General features: G+C 42.6%; 1 protein-coding gene and 1 long non-coding RNA gene across 4 annotated transcripts; one reads left to right on the top strand and one right to left on the bottom strand.

The window, feature by feature from the left end:
- Positions 1-4,663: 4,663 nt before the first annotated feature.
- Positions 4,664-17,579, bottom strand: myzap (myocardial zonula adherens protein). 2 transcript variants are annotated; one of them, XM_082527159.1, is made up of 14 exons: positions 17,076-17,579; positions 16,239-16,319; positions 12,899-12,991; positions 11,754-11,915; positions 11,546-11,638; positions 11,319-11,432; positions 11,052-11,204; positions 10,265-10,390; positions 9,934-10,062; positions 9,197-9,291; positions 8,473-8,578; positions 7,964-8,047; positions 7,616-7,722; positions 4,664-7,527 (listed from the first exon to the last, which is right to left on the bottom strand). In XM_082527159.1, exons 1-14 carry the CDS (start codon positions 17,151-17,153, stop codon positions 6,927-6,929), a joined length of 2,022 nt encoding a protein of 673 aa, XP_082383285.1. In that variant the 5' UTR covers positions 17,154-17,579; the 3' UTR covers positions 4,664-6,926. The 2 variants fall into 2 exon arrangements, with proteins under 2 accessions (XP_082383285.1, XP_082383286.1); XM_082527160.1 differs by having other exon boundaries at positions 7,616-7,677.
- Positions 17,580-21,815: 4,236 nt separating this feature from the next.
- Positions 21,816-22,526, top strand: LOC309708869. Of its 2 annotated transcripts, XR_014277364.1 has the most exons (3): positions 21,816-21,996; positions 22,070-22,275; positions 22,355-22,526. It is a non-coding gene; the product is annotated as an uncharacterized lncRNA (long non-coding RNA). The 2 variants fall into 2 exon arrangements; XR_014277365.1 differs by lacking the exon at positions 21,816-21,996 and having other exon boundaries at positions 22,011-22,275.
- The last annotated feature ends 505 nt before the right edge of the window (positions 22,527-23,031 follow it).

Here is a 23,031-nt window from a genome sequence, read left to right as displayed (position 1 = left end):
ACATGGCAGGATACATGTTACAAAAACACAAAATAAAAGTGAAAATGTTCCAACTCCAATGAGTAGTCTTTTTAGCACCTGTAGCAGGAGCCAGTGTAAAGCCAAGAAAACCAGTCACTTGCATTACTTACATAATCCTGATTTTGGGCCTGCTGGATCTGTCTCAAGGCGTTCAGGGCGTCAGTCATGTTTGATGAGTGTACATTGTCTGGTATGTAAGTGCAGCAGGTGTTGTTGAAGAGGACGCAAAGTCCCCCTTTTTCTGCTAGTATCATGTCCAGAGCTACTCGATGTTGAATCACTGCAATTCGTAATGCATTGATTTCCTGATTCTGCTGTTTATTAATCTTGCACGAAGCGTTCAAGAAAAGTCCAAAACTGTAGTCCAGAGTTTCAATCCTCAGCATGTTTTTTCCGGTTCCCACCCAGGGGAACAATGAATGGAGTACTTTCTGTCCGGTAGTCCATAATTTGAATTCCTCGGGTACGTCGCTCCCCCATATTGGGTCATGTGGTTGAATTTCAGGGAGTGTTGATCTTCTTTTCCGGCGTACTGTAGAAGTGGTGTTTACTGCGGTCATCCTAAAAGTGTGGTTTGACAGGAATGTGGGAGCACATGTTCCTGTCCAGCCTGGGGGCAGTATGAAACATGCCCGTTGTCCACATTGCCAGGTGATGCCTTGCACTCAGTATGTGCCATTAGATGGTCCAGTCGTGTTCACAGGGGCACCTTCTCCTCCTCCAGCGGCCCGGTTGCAGTTAGTGATGTTTCCAAGTGGCCTGTTACCTTTGTTTTGTTTATAGCACATGGAGTGGTTCTTCCCTGGAGTTTGGTCCAAGAACACTGGGAAATGGATGGCTGTATTCCAGGTTGTCACATTGAAGTTGATCCAGAAAAGTTGATCACATGCTCGTTATCAAGTCCAATGTCTTCAATGGTGATTTTCTTGTAACCCTCCATATAGTGTAGGGTGTGTCGACGTGCTGGGCATATAAGAACAGACATAACAGTCTGCATTTTCCGATTCTGCCCTGGTCCTGTCGTACCAGGCATTATTCATCCAAGGGTGGATGTGGTCTTGTGTCATGTCTCTTAGGTGGGAGTTGTCGTGCGTCCATCTTTTCAGTCTGCCTCGTGGTTCAGCTGTTGTCGGCATCAGCTGGGGGCCTGTAAGGGTGAGCGTCGTAGTCAAGGTAACCAAGAGGGTCCACCTTCCCATGGCTGCGTACTACACACTCTACTACTTGGTTACCCTAGAGTTGGTCAATGGCTGGAGGTGGAAGTGCGAGCAATGCTCAATCAGCACTTTACCCTCAACACTGAAGCAACCAAGCGAGGGTGAAACTTTCCCTTACTAGTTGATTTCTGTGAAGGAAGTGGAATCCTCTGGGACCTCAACTTTCTTGCGGTGGCTTTGGTGTATCCAGGAAGGTCTTTCCGCTATTTTGCAGGCAGTTGGAGTGGTCAGAAGCACTTGGTATGGACCCTCCCACCGTGGCGAGCTCCAATTTTTCCTTGGAGTACTCGGACAAGGATCCAGTCACCTGGCTTCAACCTGCAGGAAATAGAAGAAGAATCTTGCGGCAGTTTATTGTTCAAAACAACATCTCTGTTTGTCAACAATTGAGTCATCCAATCTGCCAGAGTGGTTTCACAGACTGATTTATCTAGTGGCTCGCTAGTAACTGGTAGTGGAAAAGGTCGCCCATGTATAATTTCAAATGGGGACAGTTTGTTATTTCCTTGTGTTATTCTCATCCACATTTTGACTAGGCCTACACATTCTGGCCATGGTCTGCCAGTTTCTTCCATTGTTTTCCTGAGCCTTTGTTTTATAGTGCCATTTGTTCTTTCCACTAATCCTGCACTCTGTGGGTGGTAGGCACAATGGTGTTTTAAACTAAAACCTAGTGCTTCAGATACTTTGCTGATCACATCATTTACAAAATGGGTTCCATTATCTGATCTTATCAGAGTAGGAATACCATATGTTTGCAACTGAGATTGCGTCTGCTTTTTTCACTGGGTAGATTTCTGACCATTTTGAGAAAACATCTATAATTACTAGAGCGTATTTTGAGCCATCACACTCATTCAATTCAATGAAGTCCATGTGAATTGTATGAAATGGGTGGTGTAGGAAAATGTCCTCTTTTTGGTCTTATCAATAAAGGACTACCGTAGTAAACACTTTTACTAACCAGATGGACAGGCGCTCTGCAGGTGGGATTGAGCGCCTGTAGTTGGTGTCTAGGCGGGCAATTCTAGGACCGATGCAGGACAGCAGGTCCTCAAACTGTACGAGTGAAAGACGGTGATATCGCTAAAATCATCCAGGCGCAGCTCCTGGAGCAAGTGGTGAAACTCACCAAACTGCTCACGTGTCTGGAGGACCTGATGGACCCAGGTACGGCGAGGACGTCCTTAACGCCGCTGCTCTGCTCTCCACAGTAAATAGAGAACGTAGACTCTCTCTTCAAATGCTAGCTCGACAGCTGCCATCTAGCAAAGATACTGGTCTGGCACAACTTCCTCCCACATCCCTCCCACATTTCCGGTTCACGCGTGTCAAAATATGCAATTTTGAGGCGCGATGGATTTTTCTTGGACACGCATTGAGGTGCAAATGTGCGTCTATCGCGTTCGGTGTGAACACACCGTTAAGTTACCTTGGGTATTGTGTTTTTGGCAGGTCATACATGTTCTCACGTATTCTTTTGCTGAAGTTTCAAAATTTATAGTGTAGAATTGTCGGTTTATTATAAAGACCATCCCTCAGATCATCCCTCCTGTTGAGACATTGCTCAAACCATGGCTCACTAGAGCGGCTGTTTTGTGCAATGATTCGGGAAGAATGGGTTTTCCTGCTATTTTCATTATGTCATCAGTGTCCAGTACTGCTCCGTGTTTCAGCCATTGTTTTGGTTCTTTTGGTGGTGCTGCTTTTTGTTCGTCCTGCAGTACAGATAGTGGAATGGTGTGGTTTTCATGAGTTGTTAATAAGACTGTGGTTGCTATGGCTGCTGCTTTTGCAGCTTTGTCAGCAAAATTGTTTCCCTTTGTAATTTCAGAGTCATCCTTCTGATGTGCTGCACATTTGCAAATTGCTAAATGTCATATCACATAAGGAGTTTCCTCTCATGTAAACAGATGTGTGCCATGATAAAACCTTCCTCCACACACTAGAAATAAGAAACTAATCTCAACCCTTATTTTATAATCCAGTCATTTTTCCAAATCTAGTATCAACCAACTAATTTGCATATCAGCTTATAATGCGCTAAGTTGACAGGTCAACTGAAATGCACATTCAAAATATTATCACAAAAGAGAATTTCCTTCATACAGTAAATTATTTGTGTTGCATCAATCAAACAGAAAACATCTCACAATTCATTGTATTACCAACTAAATTTATTGTCTGATTACTGCTTGGTCATACCAGACTCTCTCGATCTTTATTTTTTCTTCTCTGTTTTCACAAACGTTTCACCTATTGTCAAGCTGAAGAGTTAAATGTCAGCAGTGGATAAATTCAGCATTTGATAACAAAACTCTGTTAAGTTTTCCCTGCTTTAACACCAATGAGAGATATAGGCGCATGTATAGTGTGTGCTGTAGTGTAAGCTGTTCTTCATTGCATGTATGTGTGTTAGTACGCTTGCATGCAGGGCCTGTGGGCCTGTCTCACCCAAAAGGGCATTTTCTTAACAGTTGCCTTTCTCTCGCGTGTGTTAAGAAAGGCAAATGTGCTTGTAGCAGTTGTGAGATTATTATGCCGTTATATATTACATTGTACCTGTAATCAAAATGAGTGAATCATGATACTGCTGTAGGCCACATCATACTTCTTGTATAATCAGTATGTAGTTTTAGTTTGAGTCATACTTTTGAGTTAAAAGAATGTGAAAATAATTAGATTTATTAGAAAGGTTTGCCAGTCTTGGCAGCCGGGGGTTAGTCCGCCAGGGCCTCCGCTCCTGGCCGCCACCCGGCACACAATGCACCCGACCCCTATGGCGCCTCCTGCGGGTGGTGGGCCTGCGGGAGGATGGGCCCACGTCTCCTCTTCGGGCTGTGCCCGGCCGGGCCCCATGGACTAAGGCCCGGCCACCAGACGCTCGCCCTCGGGCACCCTCCCCGGGCCTGGCTCCAGGGCGGGGCCCCGGTAACCCTATCCCGGGCAGGGTAAACTGTTCCCTCGATATTCTTTTCATAAGGGTCTTCTGAATCGCTCTTTGTCTGCCCTCACCTGAGAGGCACACCCTCTCAGGTGAGGGCTCTGTCCCTCAAAAGTGAAGCCAAACAGGTGTTATGAGTCGGGGTGTAAAGGCACTGAGAAAAAAGCGTTTGATAAGTGTATCACTGAGAACCATTGTTCTTTTGGAGTGACTGGATTCAGTATAGTGTGGGGATTTACTACTGGTGGCATCATTTCAGTGATTTCATTTATTGCTCGCAGATCATGCACTAGATGGTATTTTGCAGTATTAGCTTTCTTCACCACTTAAACAAAACATCACTCTTTGTTTGTTTTATTATTATTATTATTTTTTAAATTCTCCTTTCTCAAAAACAGAAAATGAAATTGTAGTTGTTCTTGGCTGAGAAAACACAAAACCTCTTTCTTGTAAGCGCAGCCATCTTGTGACACATTCAGGATCATTTGCACAGTCTTTATTATCCAAACAGATGCTGGCCTCTCATCATTAATCGTAGTATTATATGTATCAATGAGGAAAAGGCACATCATAAAACTATTTCAAACACAGCTGTGGCAGTACAGACAACACCTGGATAACACTTGTGCCAGTGGCTCAGGAACGGCAGTCACCTCATTAAAGTTAATATCGTTAATAACAGATTTCTCAAGAATTTACCACGTCCTATTTTACCACATTACCCTGCTTCCAATCAAAATAGCTTTCCTTTCACCACCAGGATCACAGAGTAGGCTGTCACAAAGGCACAAAGCATGGTAATAAATATTATATTATTGACAGTAACAAAATATCATATGTTTAATTTGTACAGACCACATATAAAATGATAGGAAAATACACGCAATAACCATATCGACCTTCATATAGGACTGAACGCTCATAGCTCAGTGAGCAACATGAATAGAATAGATTCACTGTAAACAAAAGAAATATATTCCATATTATATCAGTTAGAAAAATATTTTTTACATAGCATCACATCATTTACATCCTACATCAAGCTACTTTTATCATTATTAGAGCTATGTGCAAACATGGGACAGAAACCCACATAAGACTTTTTTTGCTTCACTGGCCAAAAATCATTATCTCCGACATAAATGAGTGAGATATTACTGACATGGATGTGCCAGCTTTAAAATGATTTAAAACTGATTCTTGTGTTAGTACATTTTTAAAAGAATATTTGTAAAAATAAATAAAAATTGACCAAAGACAATAGAAGTTTAAGGGAAAAAATTCCACTCTTTGGTCTAGTTAATATTAACAGCTCTGACTGCATAAGTAACCCTCTTACTTTCACTATATGGACAAAAATATTAGACAATTCTTATTAATACTAGAATTCAGTTGTATAAAGTCAAATGCCTGGCCAGGCAGTCTGTATTTACAAAGAATTGGTTGTTCCAAAGAGCACACTTTAATGCTCCCGTTGCATGGGTTTACATGGCAGAGCAGCTCCTGCAGGTGTGCTGTGTGTTGTGTTGTGTCTGATATCCCAGTGTTGGTGTTGTCCCTGCATTATCATAATAATCTTGGTCCAGGATCAACATTGCAACTGACCATTCACTTTGTTGATAAAAGAGGAGGGGGGGATTCTTTTGTTTATATAAAACGTTGTGTGTTTTATTAACTATATTCTTTATAAAGTTATGCAATGTAATAAATATATTATCAAGTTAGGTTGGCTGTTATCCAACTGGCATTATCAAGTTAGGTTGGCTAATGCCGTTTAGCATTAGCTTAGAATGTGGCTAAATTCTAAGCTAATGCTTGGCTCACTGAATGCTCCAACGTCATTGGTCAGGTGTAATGTTGATGCTGGATCAACATTATTATGATGATAACAATATCAGACCGTGAGTAATGTGCAGCTAGGTCGGTAGTTCTGTCCACGTAGTTTATTTACATATTATTATTTTGCATATGTATTCTGAGTCAGCGGTATTCTTGAAGCACACTAGCTGATGTTTTAATGGCTAACCTGACTTTACATCACCACTTTTTCACTTTCAATCCTAAAGTTAACGTTACTCTATGTTATATACCAACACAGAGTATGTTATCATATTACATTATTAAAACTTGTTTTTAAGACTGTTATTTTTTACAATTTGCTGTGAACAATTTGACAATTTTATGGTCCATATAGTACGTAAATGTTAAGCTCAAGTAAGAGAATAATAAAGGATGTTACTACTGCACTACTCCAACCAGTTTTTTAATACGCTTGTCTCTTTCCCAGCATACGCAGACTGAGTTAGAGGATACTATTATTTAGCTTTACCTACATATTTACTGTTGACATACAGGTTAGCTCTGTACTTAGCACTGATACAAAAAGAGAGAGGAAACACAAAATAAAATCCAACTGTCAACAGGTTTAAAGAAAAGTAATTAAACTGTTCACTCATGTTGTCATCCACATGGAAACTAAGCTATCATCTGACAGGGAATCTGGATCAAACTAGTTTGTAACTGGGGACAATGACTTCCGTGAGTTTCTTTTAATTTCCAGTTTTTTTTTTCACTCCCAGTTTGATAAAATGTTATTTTTGATTTTGTTGCTTATGAAAAGAAGTTTGTGCGTTACTTGTTAACCCTGTTTTCAGTAATTATACTAAGTTAAATGGCTTCATAGCTTCATTGACTCTCCTTATTTAAGTCTTGGCTCATGCATTTTCCAGGACTGCTACTTAACTTTAATCTATGTTTATCTTTGCTGTCATTTCCATAAGTTTCATGAACGGCGTATAAACTCGCACTCCTGATCGTGGTTGAGAAGAGGGCGGGGATGAAGTGGACTCTTCTTGTATGGAGGGTGTGCCTCTGCTTGTTTGTGCGTCCAATTCGTCTTCTCCAGGCTGGACCGGACTGACACCAGCTTCAGACTCAGATGGGTGGATGTAGGAGAATGTCCCATGCTCCCGTGAGGGTCTGGAATCCAGGAAGCGGCTGTACTGGACAGGAGTGTACCTTAGTAAACTTGAATGTAGCCTGCTGGGGGGAGGGTTATTAAGCTTAAACGTCCTTGGCTGAGTGGGCAGTGTTAGAGAGATCGATGGATGTTGAATGGGAGGTGATGATGAGGGTTGTGCCAGGGATGAGGGCGCTATGGAGGAAGGGCTTGGTCTAAGTGATAGAGGATGAGTGGGTGACAAAGGCTGTGTCGGTGACAGTGGTTCGGTGGGTGATGGGAGTTTCACAGGTGATAGAGGATGATCAGGTGATGGGGGTTGGATGGGAAAGAGATGAGTTGGTTCACACTGAACAGGTTCAACATCATACCTCTGTGTTTCATGTCTGCAGAAGCACAGTCAGAAACCAGAGTGAGAAAACACCTCCTAATCAAGAAAACACAACCCAATGCTACTTAGTATCACAATCCTACCTGGGGAGCAGATCACAGCCTACTCCTTTCTCTCTGGTTTCCAAAACCTCTCGCGTCTTATTCTGTGTGGACATAAAATACTTGAGCTTGTCTTCTAATTCATTATTCTAGGAAAAGGAAAACAGGAAACAAGAAATATCAGGTCAGTTACATGCAAAAGACTATCGTCACTTTGCATGAAAAAAATGACCTGACGCTTGCAGCAACAAGCAGTAGAGGGGGATTAACACAGTTATTCAGTTATTCAGTGGTCAGAAGCCCATGTGATCATCTGAAGCCATGAAGCAGATTATCACACCCCACCACCAGTTATTAAAACACACAGAAAGCACACCAGTCTCATCCTACCTCACACTCCACTATTGCAATCCTGTCCAGAAGCTCAGAGATGAACATGTCCTTCTGAGCAACTTGAGCTCGCAGAGATTCGACCTTCACAAATTCAAAAAGATAAGCATTTTAAAAACATTATATAATTTACAGGGAAAACAGAAATGGAAAATCCAGTTCACAGCAAACTTAACTAGAGTCGTTATCTAATCTCGGTTTTTCCATACATAGAAATGAAGGCAATGAATAACTGAAATACTTCAGTGAAGACAAATAATGCCCCTTTATCTCCAACCCCTTCCCATCAAAATTATGAACATGAATTCACCCAGTTAGCATGACGTCCCGCCCTTTATTGACTCTGTGTGCAGTGAAGTTCTCCGTTCCTTGTGTGCATTGACATTGATCCATGGTTTTAATGGTAAACAGGCTACTTGTGTAAATGTATGAGACACTCCCACTATCAAAACAGTGGAACAGAGGAGTTGAATCCATGGTCTACATACAGATAAATAAATCCTACTCACCTCCTCAATCATTCCTTTGACCTTCCTCTGTTGACAGAACACCATGTCGTTCAAGTGTTTGATCCTCTCGCGGAGATCACCTGCTTCACCTTCCAGCTCTTTGGACCTAAAAAACAACCATGATGTAGTCCCACATATGAAGGAAATACGACTCTAGCACCCTGATTCATTTGCAAACATCGATGAAAAAGTTATGCACTTTTTTCCCTTCTAGGTAATTAATCTGCCGGCAATGCTATAAACATCCTGCTCCAAAGTGCATCTTGCTCAACTGGTTTAAAGGGCCAAGCGTAAGCCGCTCTGCTTCAGGCTTCAAGAAAAAGTGTTATGAAGGTTCTTAGCTGACTTGAAAAAACCTTTCAGGTCTGCACTTTAGGTAAACGTACGAAAGAATTTTAAGCTGAACTTTTACACAAAAACTAACATGTTTTTTTTTTTAATTAATATCCCATCCTATTCAATTATTTCTCAGTATTATTGTTGGATGTGCTGTCTGAGGTGGGGTTTATCATGCATCCTGTGTGTTTCCAGCTCCTTGTTTAAGATCTCTGCACCAAGAATGAAAGTTTATCCTTGATGTTTGAGAAAACAAACCAAAGACAAAGAACTTCCTCACATCTAATGCAGTCTTGGCGAAGTTTTATCCACTTTTAGAGAAAGGGCTGTAATAGAGCCTTCAGATTCACGCGCAGCTTAAATTTTCTATCTGGACTTTAATTTGTACCTTTTGGCTACAGTTTCGTCAGTTCTGTCCGTCACCTCCATCAGGCGTAGGCGCTGTTCGCAGTCCTTCAGCTGCTCTTCCAGTTGGCTCTTCTCCTGTGGAAATCACAACATTTTATCTGTTTTCCTATGGCTGAATGAAAATCCTAATACTCAAAAGTTTGAGTCTTTTTGGGAAGTAAAATCACTGACATCGGTCGTCTCCTTAGATTACAGGGTCCTGATGGGGAACTTTGGCACGTAACATCCACCTGAAAAGATTCTCCTGGCAGGAAAACACTCCAAACTCCAACAATCCCTATCAATTTGATCATCAACTAAAGCAAGGCAGCAATCCCAATCCATGGAGGCCCCACCCCACAGTCCACAGGAGTCAAAGGATTGACTGCTGGCGCCCCCAGTGGTCCCGTGCCCAACCGGTTTGAGCTGTAGGGAAACCTTGGTATCAGGCATGTGGTTTTAAAGTAGTGGGTCCTAGGTGTTTTTGCAGCTGGCCAAGTGTTATGTTGTTTGCAGTAAACATGGACTGAACTCCACTACGTGCACATGTATACGGTCATAACCTTTTACAGAAGGTTGCTTTTGTACATTTAAGAAGTATCATCTTCATCGTTTCCTAAACATTTGACTGATATATGACAGATCCCTCAAAGTATTGTGTAATTTTTGTTTTACACAATTTTGTTCAAGGGTCAAGGGAACAGGAAGACATATACATACGTTACATTTTTGACTTACTTTTCCCATGCACTCCAGGAGACGCTCCACTTCCATGATCCTCTGGTCCCTCTCTGCAATCTTGGCTTCTGCGATTTTGATGTTTCTCTCCGCTTCCTCCAGTCGTCTGATGTACTCATCGAGTTGGGCCTGTGCAAACAGAAATATGTCTGCCACTCTTCTCTCAGCTTAGGCTTGCCTCATTGTCAAGAATTTTGTAACTTTTTTATTTGTAAATTGTGTACAGTTATTTCCTTAGGTAATCTACGTCAATAGGTTTGGTTTCTGCTGTCAAAATAAAAACAAAAACAAAGTGTGATGTATGTATGAATAAGGACCAAAGAATGCAGACCTGTAGGTTTTCAATCTCCTCCCTGTGCCTGCGTTGTTCTTCCAGCAGCTTTTCCTCATACTCTTTCTCTAGCTTTTCCGAGAGCTCCTTTAGCGCCTTATCGTTGGCCTCCCGTGAAGACTCCGCCTGGACAGTCCACAGCATAGCAAAAATTAGCACTTTGCTCAGCTGATTAGGCCACATTCTGCTCAGGGTAGAAGATGCAGATGCAGCTGATGTGTTTCTGTTCCGCAGCAATATGATATGTTAACAGAGCTGCTCGATAAAAGTTTGCTGTGTCTCAGATCACACAGTGATTTGAAAGCTGGACTCTCTGCTTTCTAATGTAAATTAAAACTTAAAAAAAAAAAAAATAGGACAGGAGATGGTTTCTCAAAACTTCAGGAACTGTGATGATGATCGGTAAAGCTGGATTTTAATGTTACCTGCTGCAGAGATAGAAAAATGTTCTTTCATTTATTGATTTATTCACTGTTGGTAGGGGTCATGAAGTCCTAAACGTCCTGTCCTTCCATCACTCTTACTGACTCATCAGACCACTTTGTTACAGGACAGCTGAGCACTTCACTGTCCCTTTAAACATACACAAAGTAGCACTTGCACAAAACTTGAGGGAAAATTTTGAATTCCACCCATTTATTTTGGCCATGCTGACATCTCGGTCTCGTGGCCTTGTGGCATTAGAAGCAGCCACTTCCACTGTAAAGTTTTGGGGGGTTTTTTCATCTGTGGACACACGTGGATTCATGTTCATTCCCACAGAAAGAGTTTGTGTTTGCGGGACTACCTGAAGCCTGAGAGTTTGGTTTTCAGCCTGTACTGCAGCCAGCTCGCGCTCCTTGTCTCTGAGCTGTTGTTGTGTTTTCTCATAGGTGCTCCGCAAACTTTTCACATCGTCTCTCGAGCTCACTCTCTTCTGACAGTCGTCCAGAAGGGATTTCTGCAAAGGGAACTTATTTTAGCCAGTGAAGACTTTTTGTAACAGCATCCAGCTGCCGGAGTAAAAAAAGAAAAGAAAATGTCTTCGGAGTGTTTGGTGACTTTGATTTGTTACCTGCAAGGTGAGGTTAGCAGATATGAGGGAACTGTTCATCTGATCAAAGTTCTCCATGGCTGCCGTGCGGATCTTAACCTCTGACTCTAGACTCCTCTTGTGTGCATTGGCAGCCTGCAGAAACACGTGGCACACAGCTTTTTTCAGATTTATGCACAGCTTTACAGGTCAGAGTTTGATGAGGAATGTCAGTGCATCCGGTCACATGGTGTTGTCATAATCTTTACCCTGAGTTCCTGCGAAAGCTTCTGCATTGATTGCTGCATTCCTCCAAACTGTCCGTACATCCGCTCTCTAACCTTTTCAAGAGAATCTCTCACCTGCAAACAGAAACCAGGAAAACACAGATATCATCTAAACAGAAACCCACTCTGCCTTGTATGGATGATGTGATGGCAAAAGAATGATTGGCCTGAAGGCTCAGTCTTTCCTCACCTCCCTGATGTATCTCATCTCATCCTGTAGGTGACTGGTTGTCCACTCGCGTGCCAGCACCTCCTGTCTATCTGAGCCTGTCCTCTGCACTACACCATACACTTTGGGCCCATGATGCTGCAGCGAGGTCTCTGGCACCCCATTGGTCATGTCTCCGAGGTGCTGAGGGAGACAGGATTGTGCCGGTCAGGTTTCTGTAGCTACCTACCGCTGAGGCAGGCTTATGCTGGCATGGTGTCTCTGTGTTTGTGTGCACACTTACAGATGCACTGCATGAGTCTGCATGTACATGCACATGCATACATATGTGCAAGTGATCAAGTATTTCAGCGCCCACGCTGCTGTGCAGTGGAAATAGGAAGTTGGCAATGTGCAGCTAAAAAATGGTGCAGAGTGCATCGAAGGTGTCGTGTTTCTGCAACCCAGGACATGAGCTGCTGCCCATTTCTGTCTATTGTGCCTCTAACAGCCAATGAAAACAGATGCACACCAGCACAGGAGCAGTGTGGCCCAATGCAATGACTAAATAATACACAGCAAAAGTCCTGGGCACAAATAAAAACAACTTTAGCTCAGAGACTACATTTTAATCAGTATTTCAGCTGTAATTCAAGAGCAAGGTGCTTTACTTGATAAAGAGAAATACAGCTAACACTTTTGTTCATTATCAATTGGTCTTCCTTGATAACTTTTATTTATAAAGTGCTTCACAGTGTACATGCGCCAAAATAGAAACACACTTTCGAGCATGCGGTCATATATCCTTATATACACACATTTGGTGTAAAATGATGAAGAGCTGTAAACAGACTCTGCAGGGATTTTTCTTCTGCTTCAAATGTAACTTAAGCAGTCAGTTATTCTAATTGAATTGAATGTTAATTGAATATCTAAGTAAGTCAAGTTTAAATTTTGCATGATCCAGCTCATTTTATTAGCTTTGCCATAGTTTATCACTTGAAACAAATAAAAACAAATAGAAACACTTTGAACACGCCTGCTGTCTTTAAACTGTGATGGTCACAGCATTTGCCACGGTCACCTGTGAGCCTCTGTTCATGCTGAATGTGTGAATACAATATTAATGACAGCCTCACGGTGCATGCGCAGGGCACACTCAATGAAGCAGTGGCTGCTTTGTCTACCTGCTGAGGTGACTCCTGGCCAGGTGGACTCTCTCTTTGGATGAGCCCGTTCTTCCTCTTCCACATCCCATTGACATCTTTTTCATTTTCAGTCTGCAAAATAAAACAAAAACAGGTCAAGAACACTGATGTGGATGGCTTCCATTCAACCATCCTTCCATTGATTCTTCCATTCTCTTGACAGCATATCCAAGCAGGGAGCCTGCTCTTAGGTTCATTGCTAATTCTAACATCCACGTCTTTAGTACAAACAAAGCACTCAGTCAAACTCCACGCAGGCACAGGTTCAACATTCAAACACTACACTGCAGGTTCAACCCCATAACTTCATGTTGTGAGGCTATAGTGCTGACCACTGAACCACCACGCCACCCATGATTCGTGTAAAACAAAACATTTTCAATTAAGCTTTATCATTTCTGTATATATTCTACAGCACGCCTCATGTGAGCCTAAAGTGCAGGATTCTAAACAAAAATGCAAGTAAACACGCTCTTGAAGTATTTATTTAACTGTATGTGAATATTATATAGTTTCTATAGATCTATAGATAGATCTAGAGATAGACAGATTCTGATATCTTTTAGATGTCTCTACACAAAGAAGTCATTCATTGAGGACTACTACTCAGAAAAAGAGGCATCAGTGTCCACATCTCACAGAGATACGAGCGAGGAGGAACAAAGACGCCAGTGTGGTCTCGTGGACAGAGCCCAGCCTCACATTTCTGCACCACTCAATCTACAGAGGACCTGCTGTTGAGAAATGGAAAAGGCCTGCTAATAGGTGGGAGGATGTGGATTCCAGCAGATGGGAGGGAAGCACAGCCATCTTTATCAGTTCGCTTCACGAAGCCCTGCGTGCTGCCCATTCAGCTTTGAACTTTACAATGTTTGACCACATGCTGGTCCGTGTTTACCTGCCCTTTGTCAGTTTTGTGGGAGAAGCACTCTGGCTTACTTTTCCTCTGTTGCTTGAGGAGCTTGAGCTGTTCACAAATGTTAAAAAAAATGCTCGGAGACAGCTCGGTAAAATAATCTTGCATCAGTGCATTGTCATCTAACACTGTCATTTGTTTGTATGAACTCACTCCTCTATCATATGACTGCACCGTCTGACCTGATTAGCTCCTTATTTGTCACACAAGCACGGAGGATGCTCACTGTAGCTCACTGGGCTGAACCGTGTTCACTTTACGGCTGTTACGGAGATGAAATCCAATGCTGGCGGTATAGAAACATCGTCTGGTAACAGTTCTCTGTTTACTTCCTCTGCATGTGTCATGATTCACATGTGCTACATATCATCTAGGCCGCAGTCGCCGGTTGGATATAATCCACGATGTCTCGAGTTGCAGGACACGCCCTTTCTAACTTCACAGCGAAGAACCAGCATTCCTCTTGAAACACGGTATCGCTGGATATCTCTGAGAAAAGATATTTTGGTCATTTCCTTCCTCGTTGATTAACTGGATGCAGTCCCCATTACCACATTCCTGCTGACCTTCATTTGACCTTCCATGGTGATGACATCTAAGCTCTAAGATAGTGTAACTAGAGCGAATAGTTATCTGAAAAACAAGCATCAGTACCCAGTGTAAACACGTGCAGGTATTTTGCAACAACACAGTAATTACAGCAGCGCCTGCAGAGACCTTAAAGCGCCACACTGAAAACATGATGAACAGATGAACTAGGCACAAGTTTTAACCTCTTGAACCTCTAACTGGCTCCAGCCTGATGTTTTCTACTCTGTGCTGCAGTTCCACGTACACTTTAAGCTTCAGTTTGCTGTTGAACTTCAGTGAAACTGAGGCTGATGACTTCATGGTGATTAGGGTTCAGGAATGATAAGACTGCTTTCACACTTGCAGCAGTCACTGGCGACATGTTGTCTAATACTTTCTGATAGGAAAACTTTTTTCACATGATACAAGAAAACAGGAGTGGTAGTGTGGAGTAAAGTGGTATCTTTATGATAGCTTTATGATGATTGTGAAATACCTCACTGTAAAGAAAATCTGCATCTGGATTGGTCTCAGAAATCCAGTTTGTGTTGCCATGAATCCCACCCAGCAGCGGTGATGTTACTCTGTTACTCAGCTGTTTTTATTTTTAAAAACACCCTTCTCTTCACTCGTTACATCGCTTGTTGCCATTTTCATCTCACAGACAGATGCTGGAGTCACCGATGTCTGTTCTGGGACAAACCGGCTGCCACTCGCAGAGGGCACAAATCTGCATCCTTCCCAAACACTAAAGTGCACATCAGCTCTAAACACGTGCGCTTCCCTCCACTCTGTGTTCACACTTCATCAGACTGTCCTTTGTCATCAGTTCCTATAGTCGCAGTCACACCCTCCCAAAGGCAGCCACATTCAGAGATTACTTCAGTGTGCTATCGGTGGAAAGAGTGGACATGTTGCACAAGGTTCATTCAAAACTAGCCATCATGTTTCTGGATCCTGCACACCGCACAGTCATACAAGGAAAAACCTCTCCTCAGAGATTAAACCTAACCCAAGCATTGCACTCAGTTCTCGCACTTTCACTCTGAAACTTTGGCATCAGCCTCCGATCACAAACAAAGACCGGGGCAGAGCCACCAACAGCAAACACCCACGCAGCCTGCGGCGTCGACTCAGCCATAATTCACAGGATCACAGAGCATACCAGCAAATATTAAACGTGACTAAGAGTAATTCTACACCTCGGTAGGCAAATATTAATTTCTCATGAGCTCTGTTTGTTTTAGTTACCGTCCTTTGGAGTTAATACTGTTAATACTTATTAGCATTTTCTGTTCTGTGGAAGAGTGTTAGAGCACAGATGGAGCAGAGCTTTGAAGTAAATGTAAAACAGCTGTGTGTGCATTATCTCACACACACACACACACACACACACACACACACACACACACACACACACACACACACGCCCTCCTGTCATGATTGCATAACTGGACCAGATGATAAAAAGCACATAAATCTCAGCTTTTCCACCATCTTTCTTTTAATGGTTTATAAGATGAATTAAGGTGTGTGTGGGAGGGGTTTCTGTTTGGTTTTTATTGGTGCTTTTACTCCCACACGTCACTATTTCTGATCAGCAGTGTCAAACTGAGTCGAGTGTGATGACGTTTCCTCTTTAACTCATTCACTGCCATTGACGTCTATAGCCGTCAATTGCAGTGCATGAGTCAATGGGTTTAACTCATTCACTGCCAATGGCTGGCAGTGAATGAGTTAATGTAACTTTACGTATTGTACCGTATGGATTTGAAGCCGGTTCTGGCCGGAGTAACAGGGTGGAGGTAACACTGAGGGAGACGCAAAACTTACAGTGTCTGACTTTTCAGTTTTTGGCTCCTTGTTTCCATTTTCTCCGGGATACAGAGTCAGTCTCAGGCGTCTGATTCTCCTCTGGAAAACAAAACAAACACACACAGACAAAAAAAGCAAATGTTTGAATTTAGGGGAATTTACAGATGGTCATCATGAAGAAAAATAAAATTCAGATCTAAATATCTCTGATATTGTGGCAAAGCTTGAACTGTCAACTAAAAAATTCTGTGAGCTTATTCACATACAGCAGCAACAGGGCACCAAACAAAGTTTATGTAAATGCAAAACAGAGTAAACAGAGTAAAATGTTAAAAAGTAAAACAGATACATGGAAAGTGGGAACTCTGTTTGATTTTTTACTATTTTGAGGTTTTTCATAAGAAATTTAGTACAAAGAAAAAAACCGAACTCTTCAGCAGACCCTACAAGCGTGCTTCACCAAATATTACGGTACGTGTTGACCTGCATGAGGCGACCATGGGAATAAAATAAAACGTGGGGCAAGTACAAAGGCCTGTTTTATCAGAGAGCTGTTCAAATAAACATGACAGCTCTGCCTCCTGCACGCTCAGCTCCCATTACACACTCGTGTAAGTGAACAGAGCCACACATCCTACAACAGAGTCAGAAAACGTTAGAGAGAGAGAAAATGGATCTCTTTGCTTACAGACAGGAAAACAAGTGTCGGCAGAGTTAAAAGCAACAGCCGACAAACAGAAGAGGGGAGGAAAAAACACTGGACAGGACAAAACACAGAGAGAAGAGGAGAGCAGAGAGAAATGGGGGGAAAGACAGAGAGATCTTCAGTGTTCTCGCTTCTCTCGAGCTTCTTACCTCCCTTAAAGCCTCTGGAGAGTCCTCTGTTGTGGTGGTGGTGGTGGAAACAGTTGGTCTTGAACCGTAGCGAAGCATGTCTCCTCTAATGTCCACTCCTGGCTTCTCTTCCTCTCCCTCTCTGGCTGTCCTCCCACCCTTCCTCTCACTCTCCTTCCTGAGTTCTGCTCAGATTCTCAGAGCGACCATTCGCCCCCGGCCCCAGCCTGGGAACAGGAGGGAAATTCCACTCTAAGTCTGCTTCTGCTGCTGCGTCTGCAGTGGGTATCCTCAGGGCTGCGAGGTTCCCCCTCAGTCAGTGAAATGAACAGGTGCAAACCAGCTCTCAGCAGCACAAACACAACAATGTCATTGTCCTAATTCCAGCCAGACTGCTCCTAAAGCCACCTGGCTGACAGGCTTGTCAGTCACTCAGCAATCCTCTCTGCACTGACTACGTCTCTCTGCACTCCCATCAGACCTGTCGGGCCACATTTCACCTGCTTCGCTCTTTTGCGCCTCCTGGCCCTGAGAGCAGGACTTTCACAGGCAGGGCGGGTCCTTTTACTCGGGCTGGGACAGGTGGAGTGCGCCTTATCAAAGGGAGTGGCTAATAAGAGGAGCCCACTGTTCACATGAAGCAGTGAGACAATAACTGCCTGCCAGGCCTGTTATACATACAGGAGTTATTAGACTTAAAACACATTTAGATAGAGGTTTTGCTTTGTGAGAAGAAGAAAAAAAACACATTGAGTGGCAGAGGTAGGGTTTTTTTTTTTAAAGACTTAAAATAAAGAATTTTCATTGAGATGGAATCTGATTTCTCCCTCTTATTCACTCGCTCTCATTATTTGCTCTCGCAGGTAGGACAGCCGCATTATGGGGGCTCTTATATAATAACCTTTAAAAATTAAGGGTCTTCATCTGATTGAAACCTTTACATAAACTAAGAGAGTTATTCTTTTTTAAATTTGCTAATAAAAGTCCATAATATAACTTAAATTGGAGGTTATATGTAGGAAGACAGGCCATAGAATAAAAAGACAAAAAACAAAAGCTCATAGACTTCCATGTCTGAATGGACAGTATGTCATGCCCTGTGATTTCAAAGGTCTGTTTATATCAGAGTTTATTAGTTTCCTCAGTTCTTTCTCCTACTTTCCTTCTGTGTCTGTTTCCTGTATCGAGTTTTCCTGTATTGAGTTTCCCGCTTTAGTCATTGTTACTTTCTTCCTGTTTTACTTTGCTACTTAGTTGTCCTCTGTCTTGTGTTCAGTCTTACTTCCTCCTCTGTGATTGTGCTGATTGTGTCCACCTGTGTCTTGTTTCCTCCCAGCTGTGTCTCTGGTCAGTGTGTGAGTATAAATAACGCTGTCTTACCTTTGTCCTCTGTTACAGTGTTTGCTTACCCTTAGCACGCTTCCTTCTGTCCCCCCCTGCTGGATTTAGATGAATTTGTTTATGGACTTTGTTATTTGAATTTTATGCACCAATGAAGGGGCGCTTTTTGTTTGTTTCACCTGCGTCACCTCAGTCTTCTAAACAAACCATACTTGTTCTGTTTTCAATCGTACAGTCATAAGCTTTAAGATTTAACGTGCTGACTGAGGCCTGTAGAGTCTGAGATGTAGTTTTTTTCCTTTTTTTTTCATTACATGATCTGACCTGGGGTTGAATTTGCTGGGAAGATTGTGGCATTGTGTTAACACACAGCTGAATGATACAGACCAGTAAACCGACAGAACTTGTGCTTTTATAGAGGTGCTGACTGTCACTTAATCGAGTGCTTTTCATTAGCAGCACCTGGCTGCTACTCATCCTCCTAATGAAAACAGCGAGGGTGTTGCTTTTCCACATGACTGTGAATGCCAACCAGCCAACAGAGGTGCTACACTAGATCAATTATTGATATCGTGAGAGGGATGAAAAGAAAGACCGCACTGCAAACATGATTTTTTAATGTTCTTCCTTACCACTCCATGTTTTACTTGGTTTTACACTGACATAATATGCGCTCTGCTTATGATTATTCATGCTGACAATTATCTTTGAGGACCAGAAGCACAGTCTTCTGCACAGCCAGATCACATTCCTCTTTTGAATGGCTGCAGTCACTCCCTTTCAATAGAAACTAGAGACAAAGTCTCTGAAGAATGAGGAATCAAGTTTAAAGACTCAAGTTGCCTGGCGAGAGCTCGTTCAGCTGCACGTGGTGCTTCATCAAAGCTTTGCTGTTAGCTCACGTCAATAAATATGATGAGAAAAGCTCGCAGAATAATACGAGATGCATTTCTACTGGACTCTGTGGTTAATCGTTAACCAGACATCAAACAAATGGTGTTTCTGCAATCAGTAAGGCAGCCACTCTGTCCAAGTCCAATGTCATATGGAAGTTCTCTCTCATAATGATATTCACCTCCCGTCACAATCACAAAGTCACTCTCTGGATTAAATCCACAGTACTGGTGTCACAACATCAACCAGATTTACAGGACGAAAAAGTTTCTAAAAATACTTTCTACATAAAGAAGCAACATGAGTACATTTATAAGCAGAAAACAGAGTAATAATTCATACATGACAAATAGCAAAATAGAGTAAACAGTGTTGTTAATACTGTTAGTAAACAAAGAACACTAAATAGCGATTTTAATTCATCTTTAGCGATGCTATTAGTTATGTCATAATATTGTGACATAAACAATAACATTCTTCTTCTTAACTAATTCAAGGTCACAGACAGGTTGGAGTCTGTCGCAGGTGTCATAGGGCAAGACGTGGGGTACACCCTGCACCAGGGGTGGGCAACTCCAGGCCTCGAGGGCCGGTGTCCCTGCAGGTTTTAGATGTGTCCTTGATCCAACACAGCTGATTTAAATGGCTAAATTAGCTCCTCAACATGTCCTGAAGTTCTCCAGAGGCCTGGTAACGAACTAATCATGTGATTCAGGTGTGTTGACCCAAGGTGAGATCTAAAACCTGCAGGACACCGGCCGTCGGGGCCTGGAATTGCCCACCCCTGCCCTGCACCCTGGACAGATCACCAGTCTATCAAAGAGTAAACACAAAGAGAGAGAGAGACACAACCTCATATTCATACCTGCAGCCAACTTAGACTCACCTGCTCCACACAACAGACCCACACTGTGGGTAGATTTAAAGAGACTGTGAAGCAACAGTGCTGACGAGTAGACCACTATACCATCCGTTAGTGTGTTTTTATTCATTTATTAATCATTCACAAATGTTACGTAAGTGTGAGTCTGTCCTCCTATCCAGAGCATCAAATACACCTTCAGTGCTCCCAGTGGGAGCACTGACAAGTGAAAAGAAAAATAAACAGTGAGTGAAGCAGGCCACAGCCTGCAGCCTCCAGCTACACAGTCTTTTATTTATGACGCCACCACCTGATCTTCCCATTTCACGCTCTTTAAAGCAAATGTAAATGGCAATTTTAACTTTATAATAAGTATGATTGAGTTTTTAATGATTAGTAACAAGTGCATAAGGATGTTTTAGGAATGTAAAAAATATTAGCTGGAGTTTTACTTCTACCCAAAGGAAATATGGTTAAACTGGTATGTACAGGTTACAGATTAAGATTATTCAACTGATACTACCGTAGCAAGAGCACACAGAGAGCACAACTCCCTGCGGAGGGCAACAGCTGTACTAAAACTTTGTAGTTTAGTCTCTGTCCCGAATATTGTAGTGAGGTTTGGAGATGACACATAAAAAAACTGTGGGTAATATACAGTTTTACTGATTTCAAATTTGCTGTTACTTTGACCCAATTTCCACCAAAATGAAATCAGCTCAAGCTGTATCTGGTTTAAACTGTCACACAAAATTTGTGGCTGGAAAAGCAAGTTTTTGCTCAGGAAACTTTTACTTTTTCCGGTCTTTCTTTTTAATTGACGAAGGCAGAAGATCGTGGTTTTGAAGACACCAGCCAGGTGGGGCCTGTTTCTGTGCAGACTTTGCTTGTTCTCTCTGAGTACTCCAAATACTCGGGCGTCCTCCTATCGTTAACAGCTACAGGCTCCAGCCCCTCTGTAATAAACACGAGGAAATGAATGAGTGATGATGGCGGTAATTGTCAGATTTGATCAGTAATGACTACTTCTGTAAACTCCTGATCACACAGTAATGACTCAACATTAACAAAATGCTAATGTCATGTATAATACTACTACAATCCAAGCTGTTAGAATGTATTTTCTTCGACACTTTCAGTACATTTAAAAACAAACTGCATACTTGCATTTATTTATTTCCACTGCAGTAGTTTTACGTAGAGGAATGTGTATTGCTGTTGTGACTTAATTAAAGTATCTGAGCACATTCGCCACCACTAGAAGACAATGATAATTAGAGGTTCACATTAAACACAGTAATAAGGAGACTATTGTTTGCTGTTGCGTGCAGATTACAGGTGTTTGATCTTTTTGGTGTGTGGGACTGGCTGTTTGTGTGGGATTTAGCTGTTGAAACCGACAACAGTAGTTGGTGACTTCTCAGCATCCCTGCAGCAGTGAATTTCAGCTTGTAGTTGCTGCTACTGTCATGATCCCTGGTTTTGGCCCCAAAAGTTTGATCCCATAGAGTTTTGTGCATTTAGTGTAATATTCTGTCTTTAGTTCCTACTTCACGATTATTCCAGCGATGAGTTTCATCGAGATTTGGTTCATGTCTTGATTTTGATCCGACATCTCTTTTTTCATGTTTAATGTGAGTCTTCTAGTCTCTATGTTTAGCATATTGTCATGGTCTACGGTGGGTGGCTGGAGTTTCCATTAGGCTCCTGAACTGACCTGGGATCCGCCCCTGGGCAGGGCCAACTCCAGCTCCTGCACACCTGGAGCCTATTGCAGGCAATCAAGCCAGAGGGATTTAAACCACACATCGATGTTCACTCACTGCCAGTTCGTCATCAACCCATGTTGGTAACAGGGCTTGTGTTTCAAATTCTCGCTGTGATTTATCTTACTAACAAAGACTCTTTTGTACTACAGTTGCTGTACCCACCCTGGCTCACTCCACCTCCGGACTCGGGATACCTAGTGATCATTTTGGAAATCCCTCTGTGCCTCACCTGCCTGCCCTCCTGCCATCACACTCCATCTGGAGCCCCGGATCTCAGGTCAGCCTTTCCACGCCACTCAGCCTCCCCTGGATCTTCATCATCCCCCTCTCAAACACTCCAGGTCCCTAACTGCAAGTAAGAATTGCTGCTCTTATATTGGCCACTTCTGAGCTGCCTTCACTACCTGCCTAACTCCTATATCCTCTCCCCTCAGTGTGACTGTTCCCCACTCAGCTCCGTTCCACTTCTCAGGCCTCGTTCCCTCGCCCTAGCCACGTTCCCCTGGGCACGCCACACCAAGGCTCCACGTCTCGTCATTTTCTGTCTTTGCCACGTTTCCCTTTTTTTCCCCCTTGCACTTAACCGTAATAAACTGTTAAATCATCTACTGTCTCCGCTCTGGGTTTCTGCACCTGAGTCCTATTCAGTACCGGCCATCCGTCGCCGTGACACATATGTTCTTACCTAGCTTTCCTTTCCTGGCCATGTTTTCCTTGCATCCCCGATTGTTGCCATTTGTTTTATGTTGTTCTGAGCTTTGTTCCCTACCTCTCTGTGTATAAACGGTCCTGCTGTATGATCAACCCTTTATGTATAAATAGTCCTGATGTCAAATAAATAACTTTCTGTGTATAAATAGGCCTATCTTCCATCTTGTGTCAGTTTGACCATGGATCTCGTCCTGTATCGAGTCCTCAGTCCCACACTTCATCATTCCCTGACAGCTGCAGCAGCAACTTTACAACTGTTGACAGACAAATGCTGCATCTGTGATGAAATGACATGGTTTCACAACGCCATGATGTTTTTAGAAATGTGAAGCAAGCAGGTGTTGCTGTTGGAGTTCAGTCACCCAGCATTAATGAACTTTAGGCCACTGCTTTTGAGGTA

This window comes from Aulonocara stuartgranti (genome assembly GCF_965226115.1).
Source record: "Aulonocara stuartgranti genome assembly, chromosome: 1".
NCBI lineage: Eukaryota > Metazoa > Chordata > Actinopteri > Cichliformes > Cichlidae > Aulonocara > Aulonocara stuartgranti.
The sequence above is the reverse complement of the archived record's forward strand: the minus strand, read 5'-3'. Positions and strand labels throughout refer to the sequence as shown.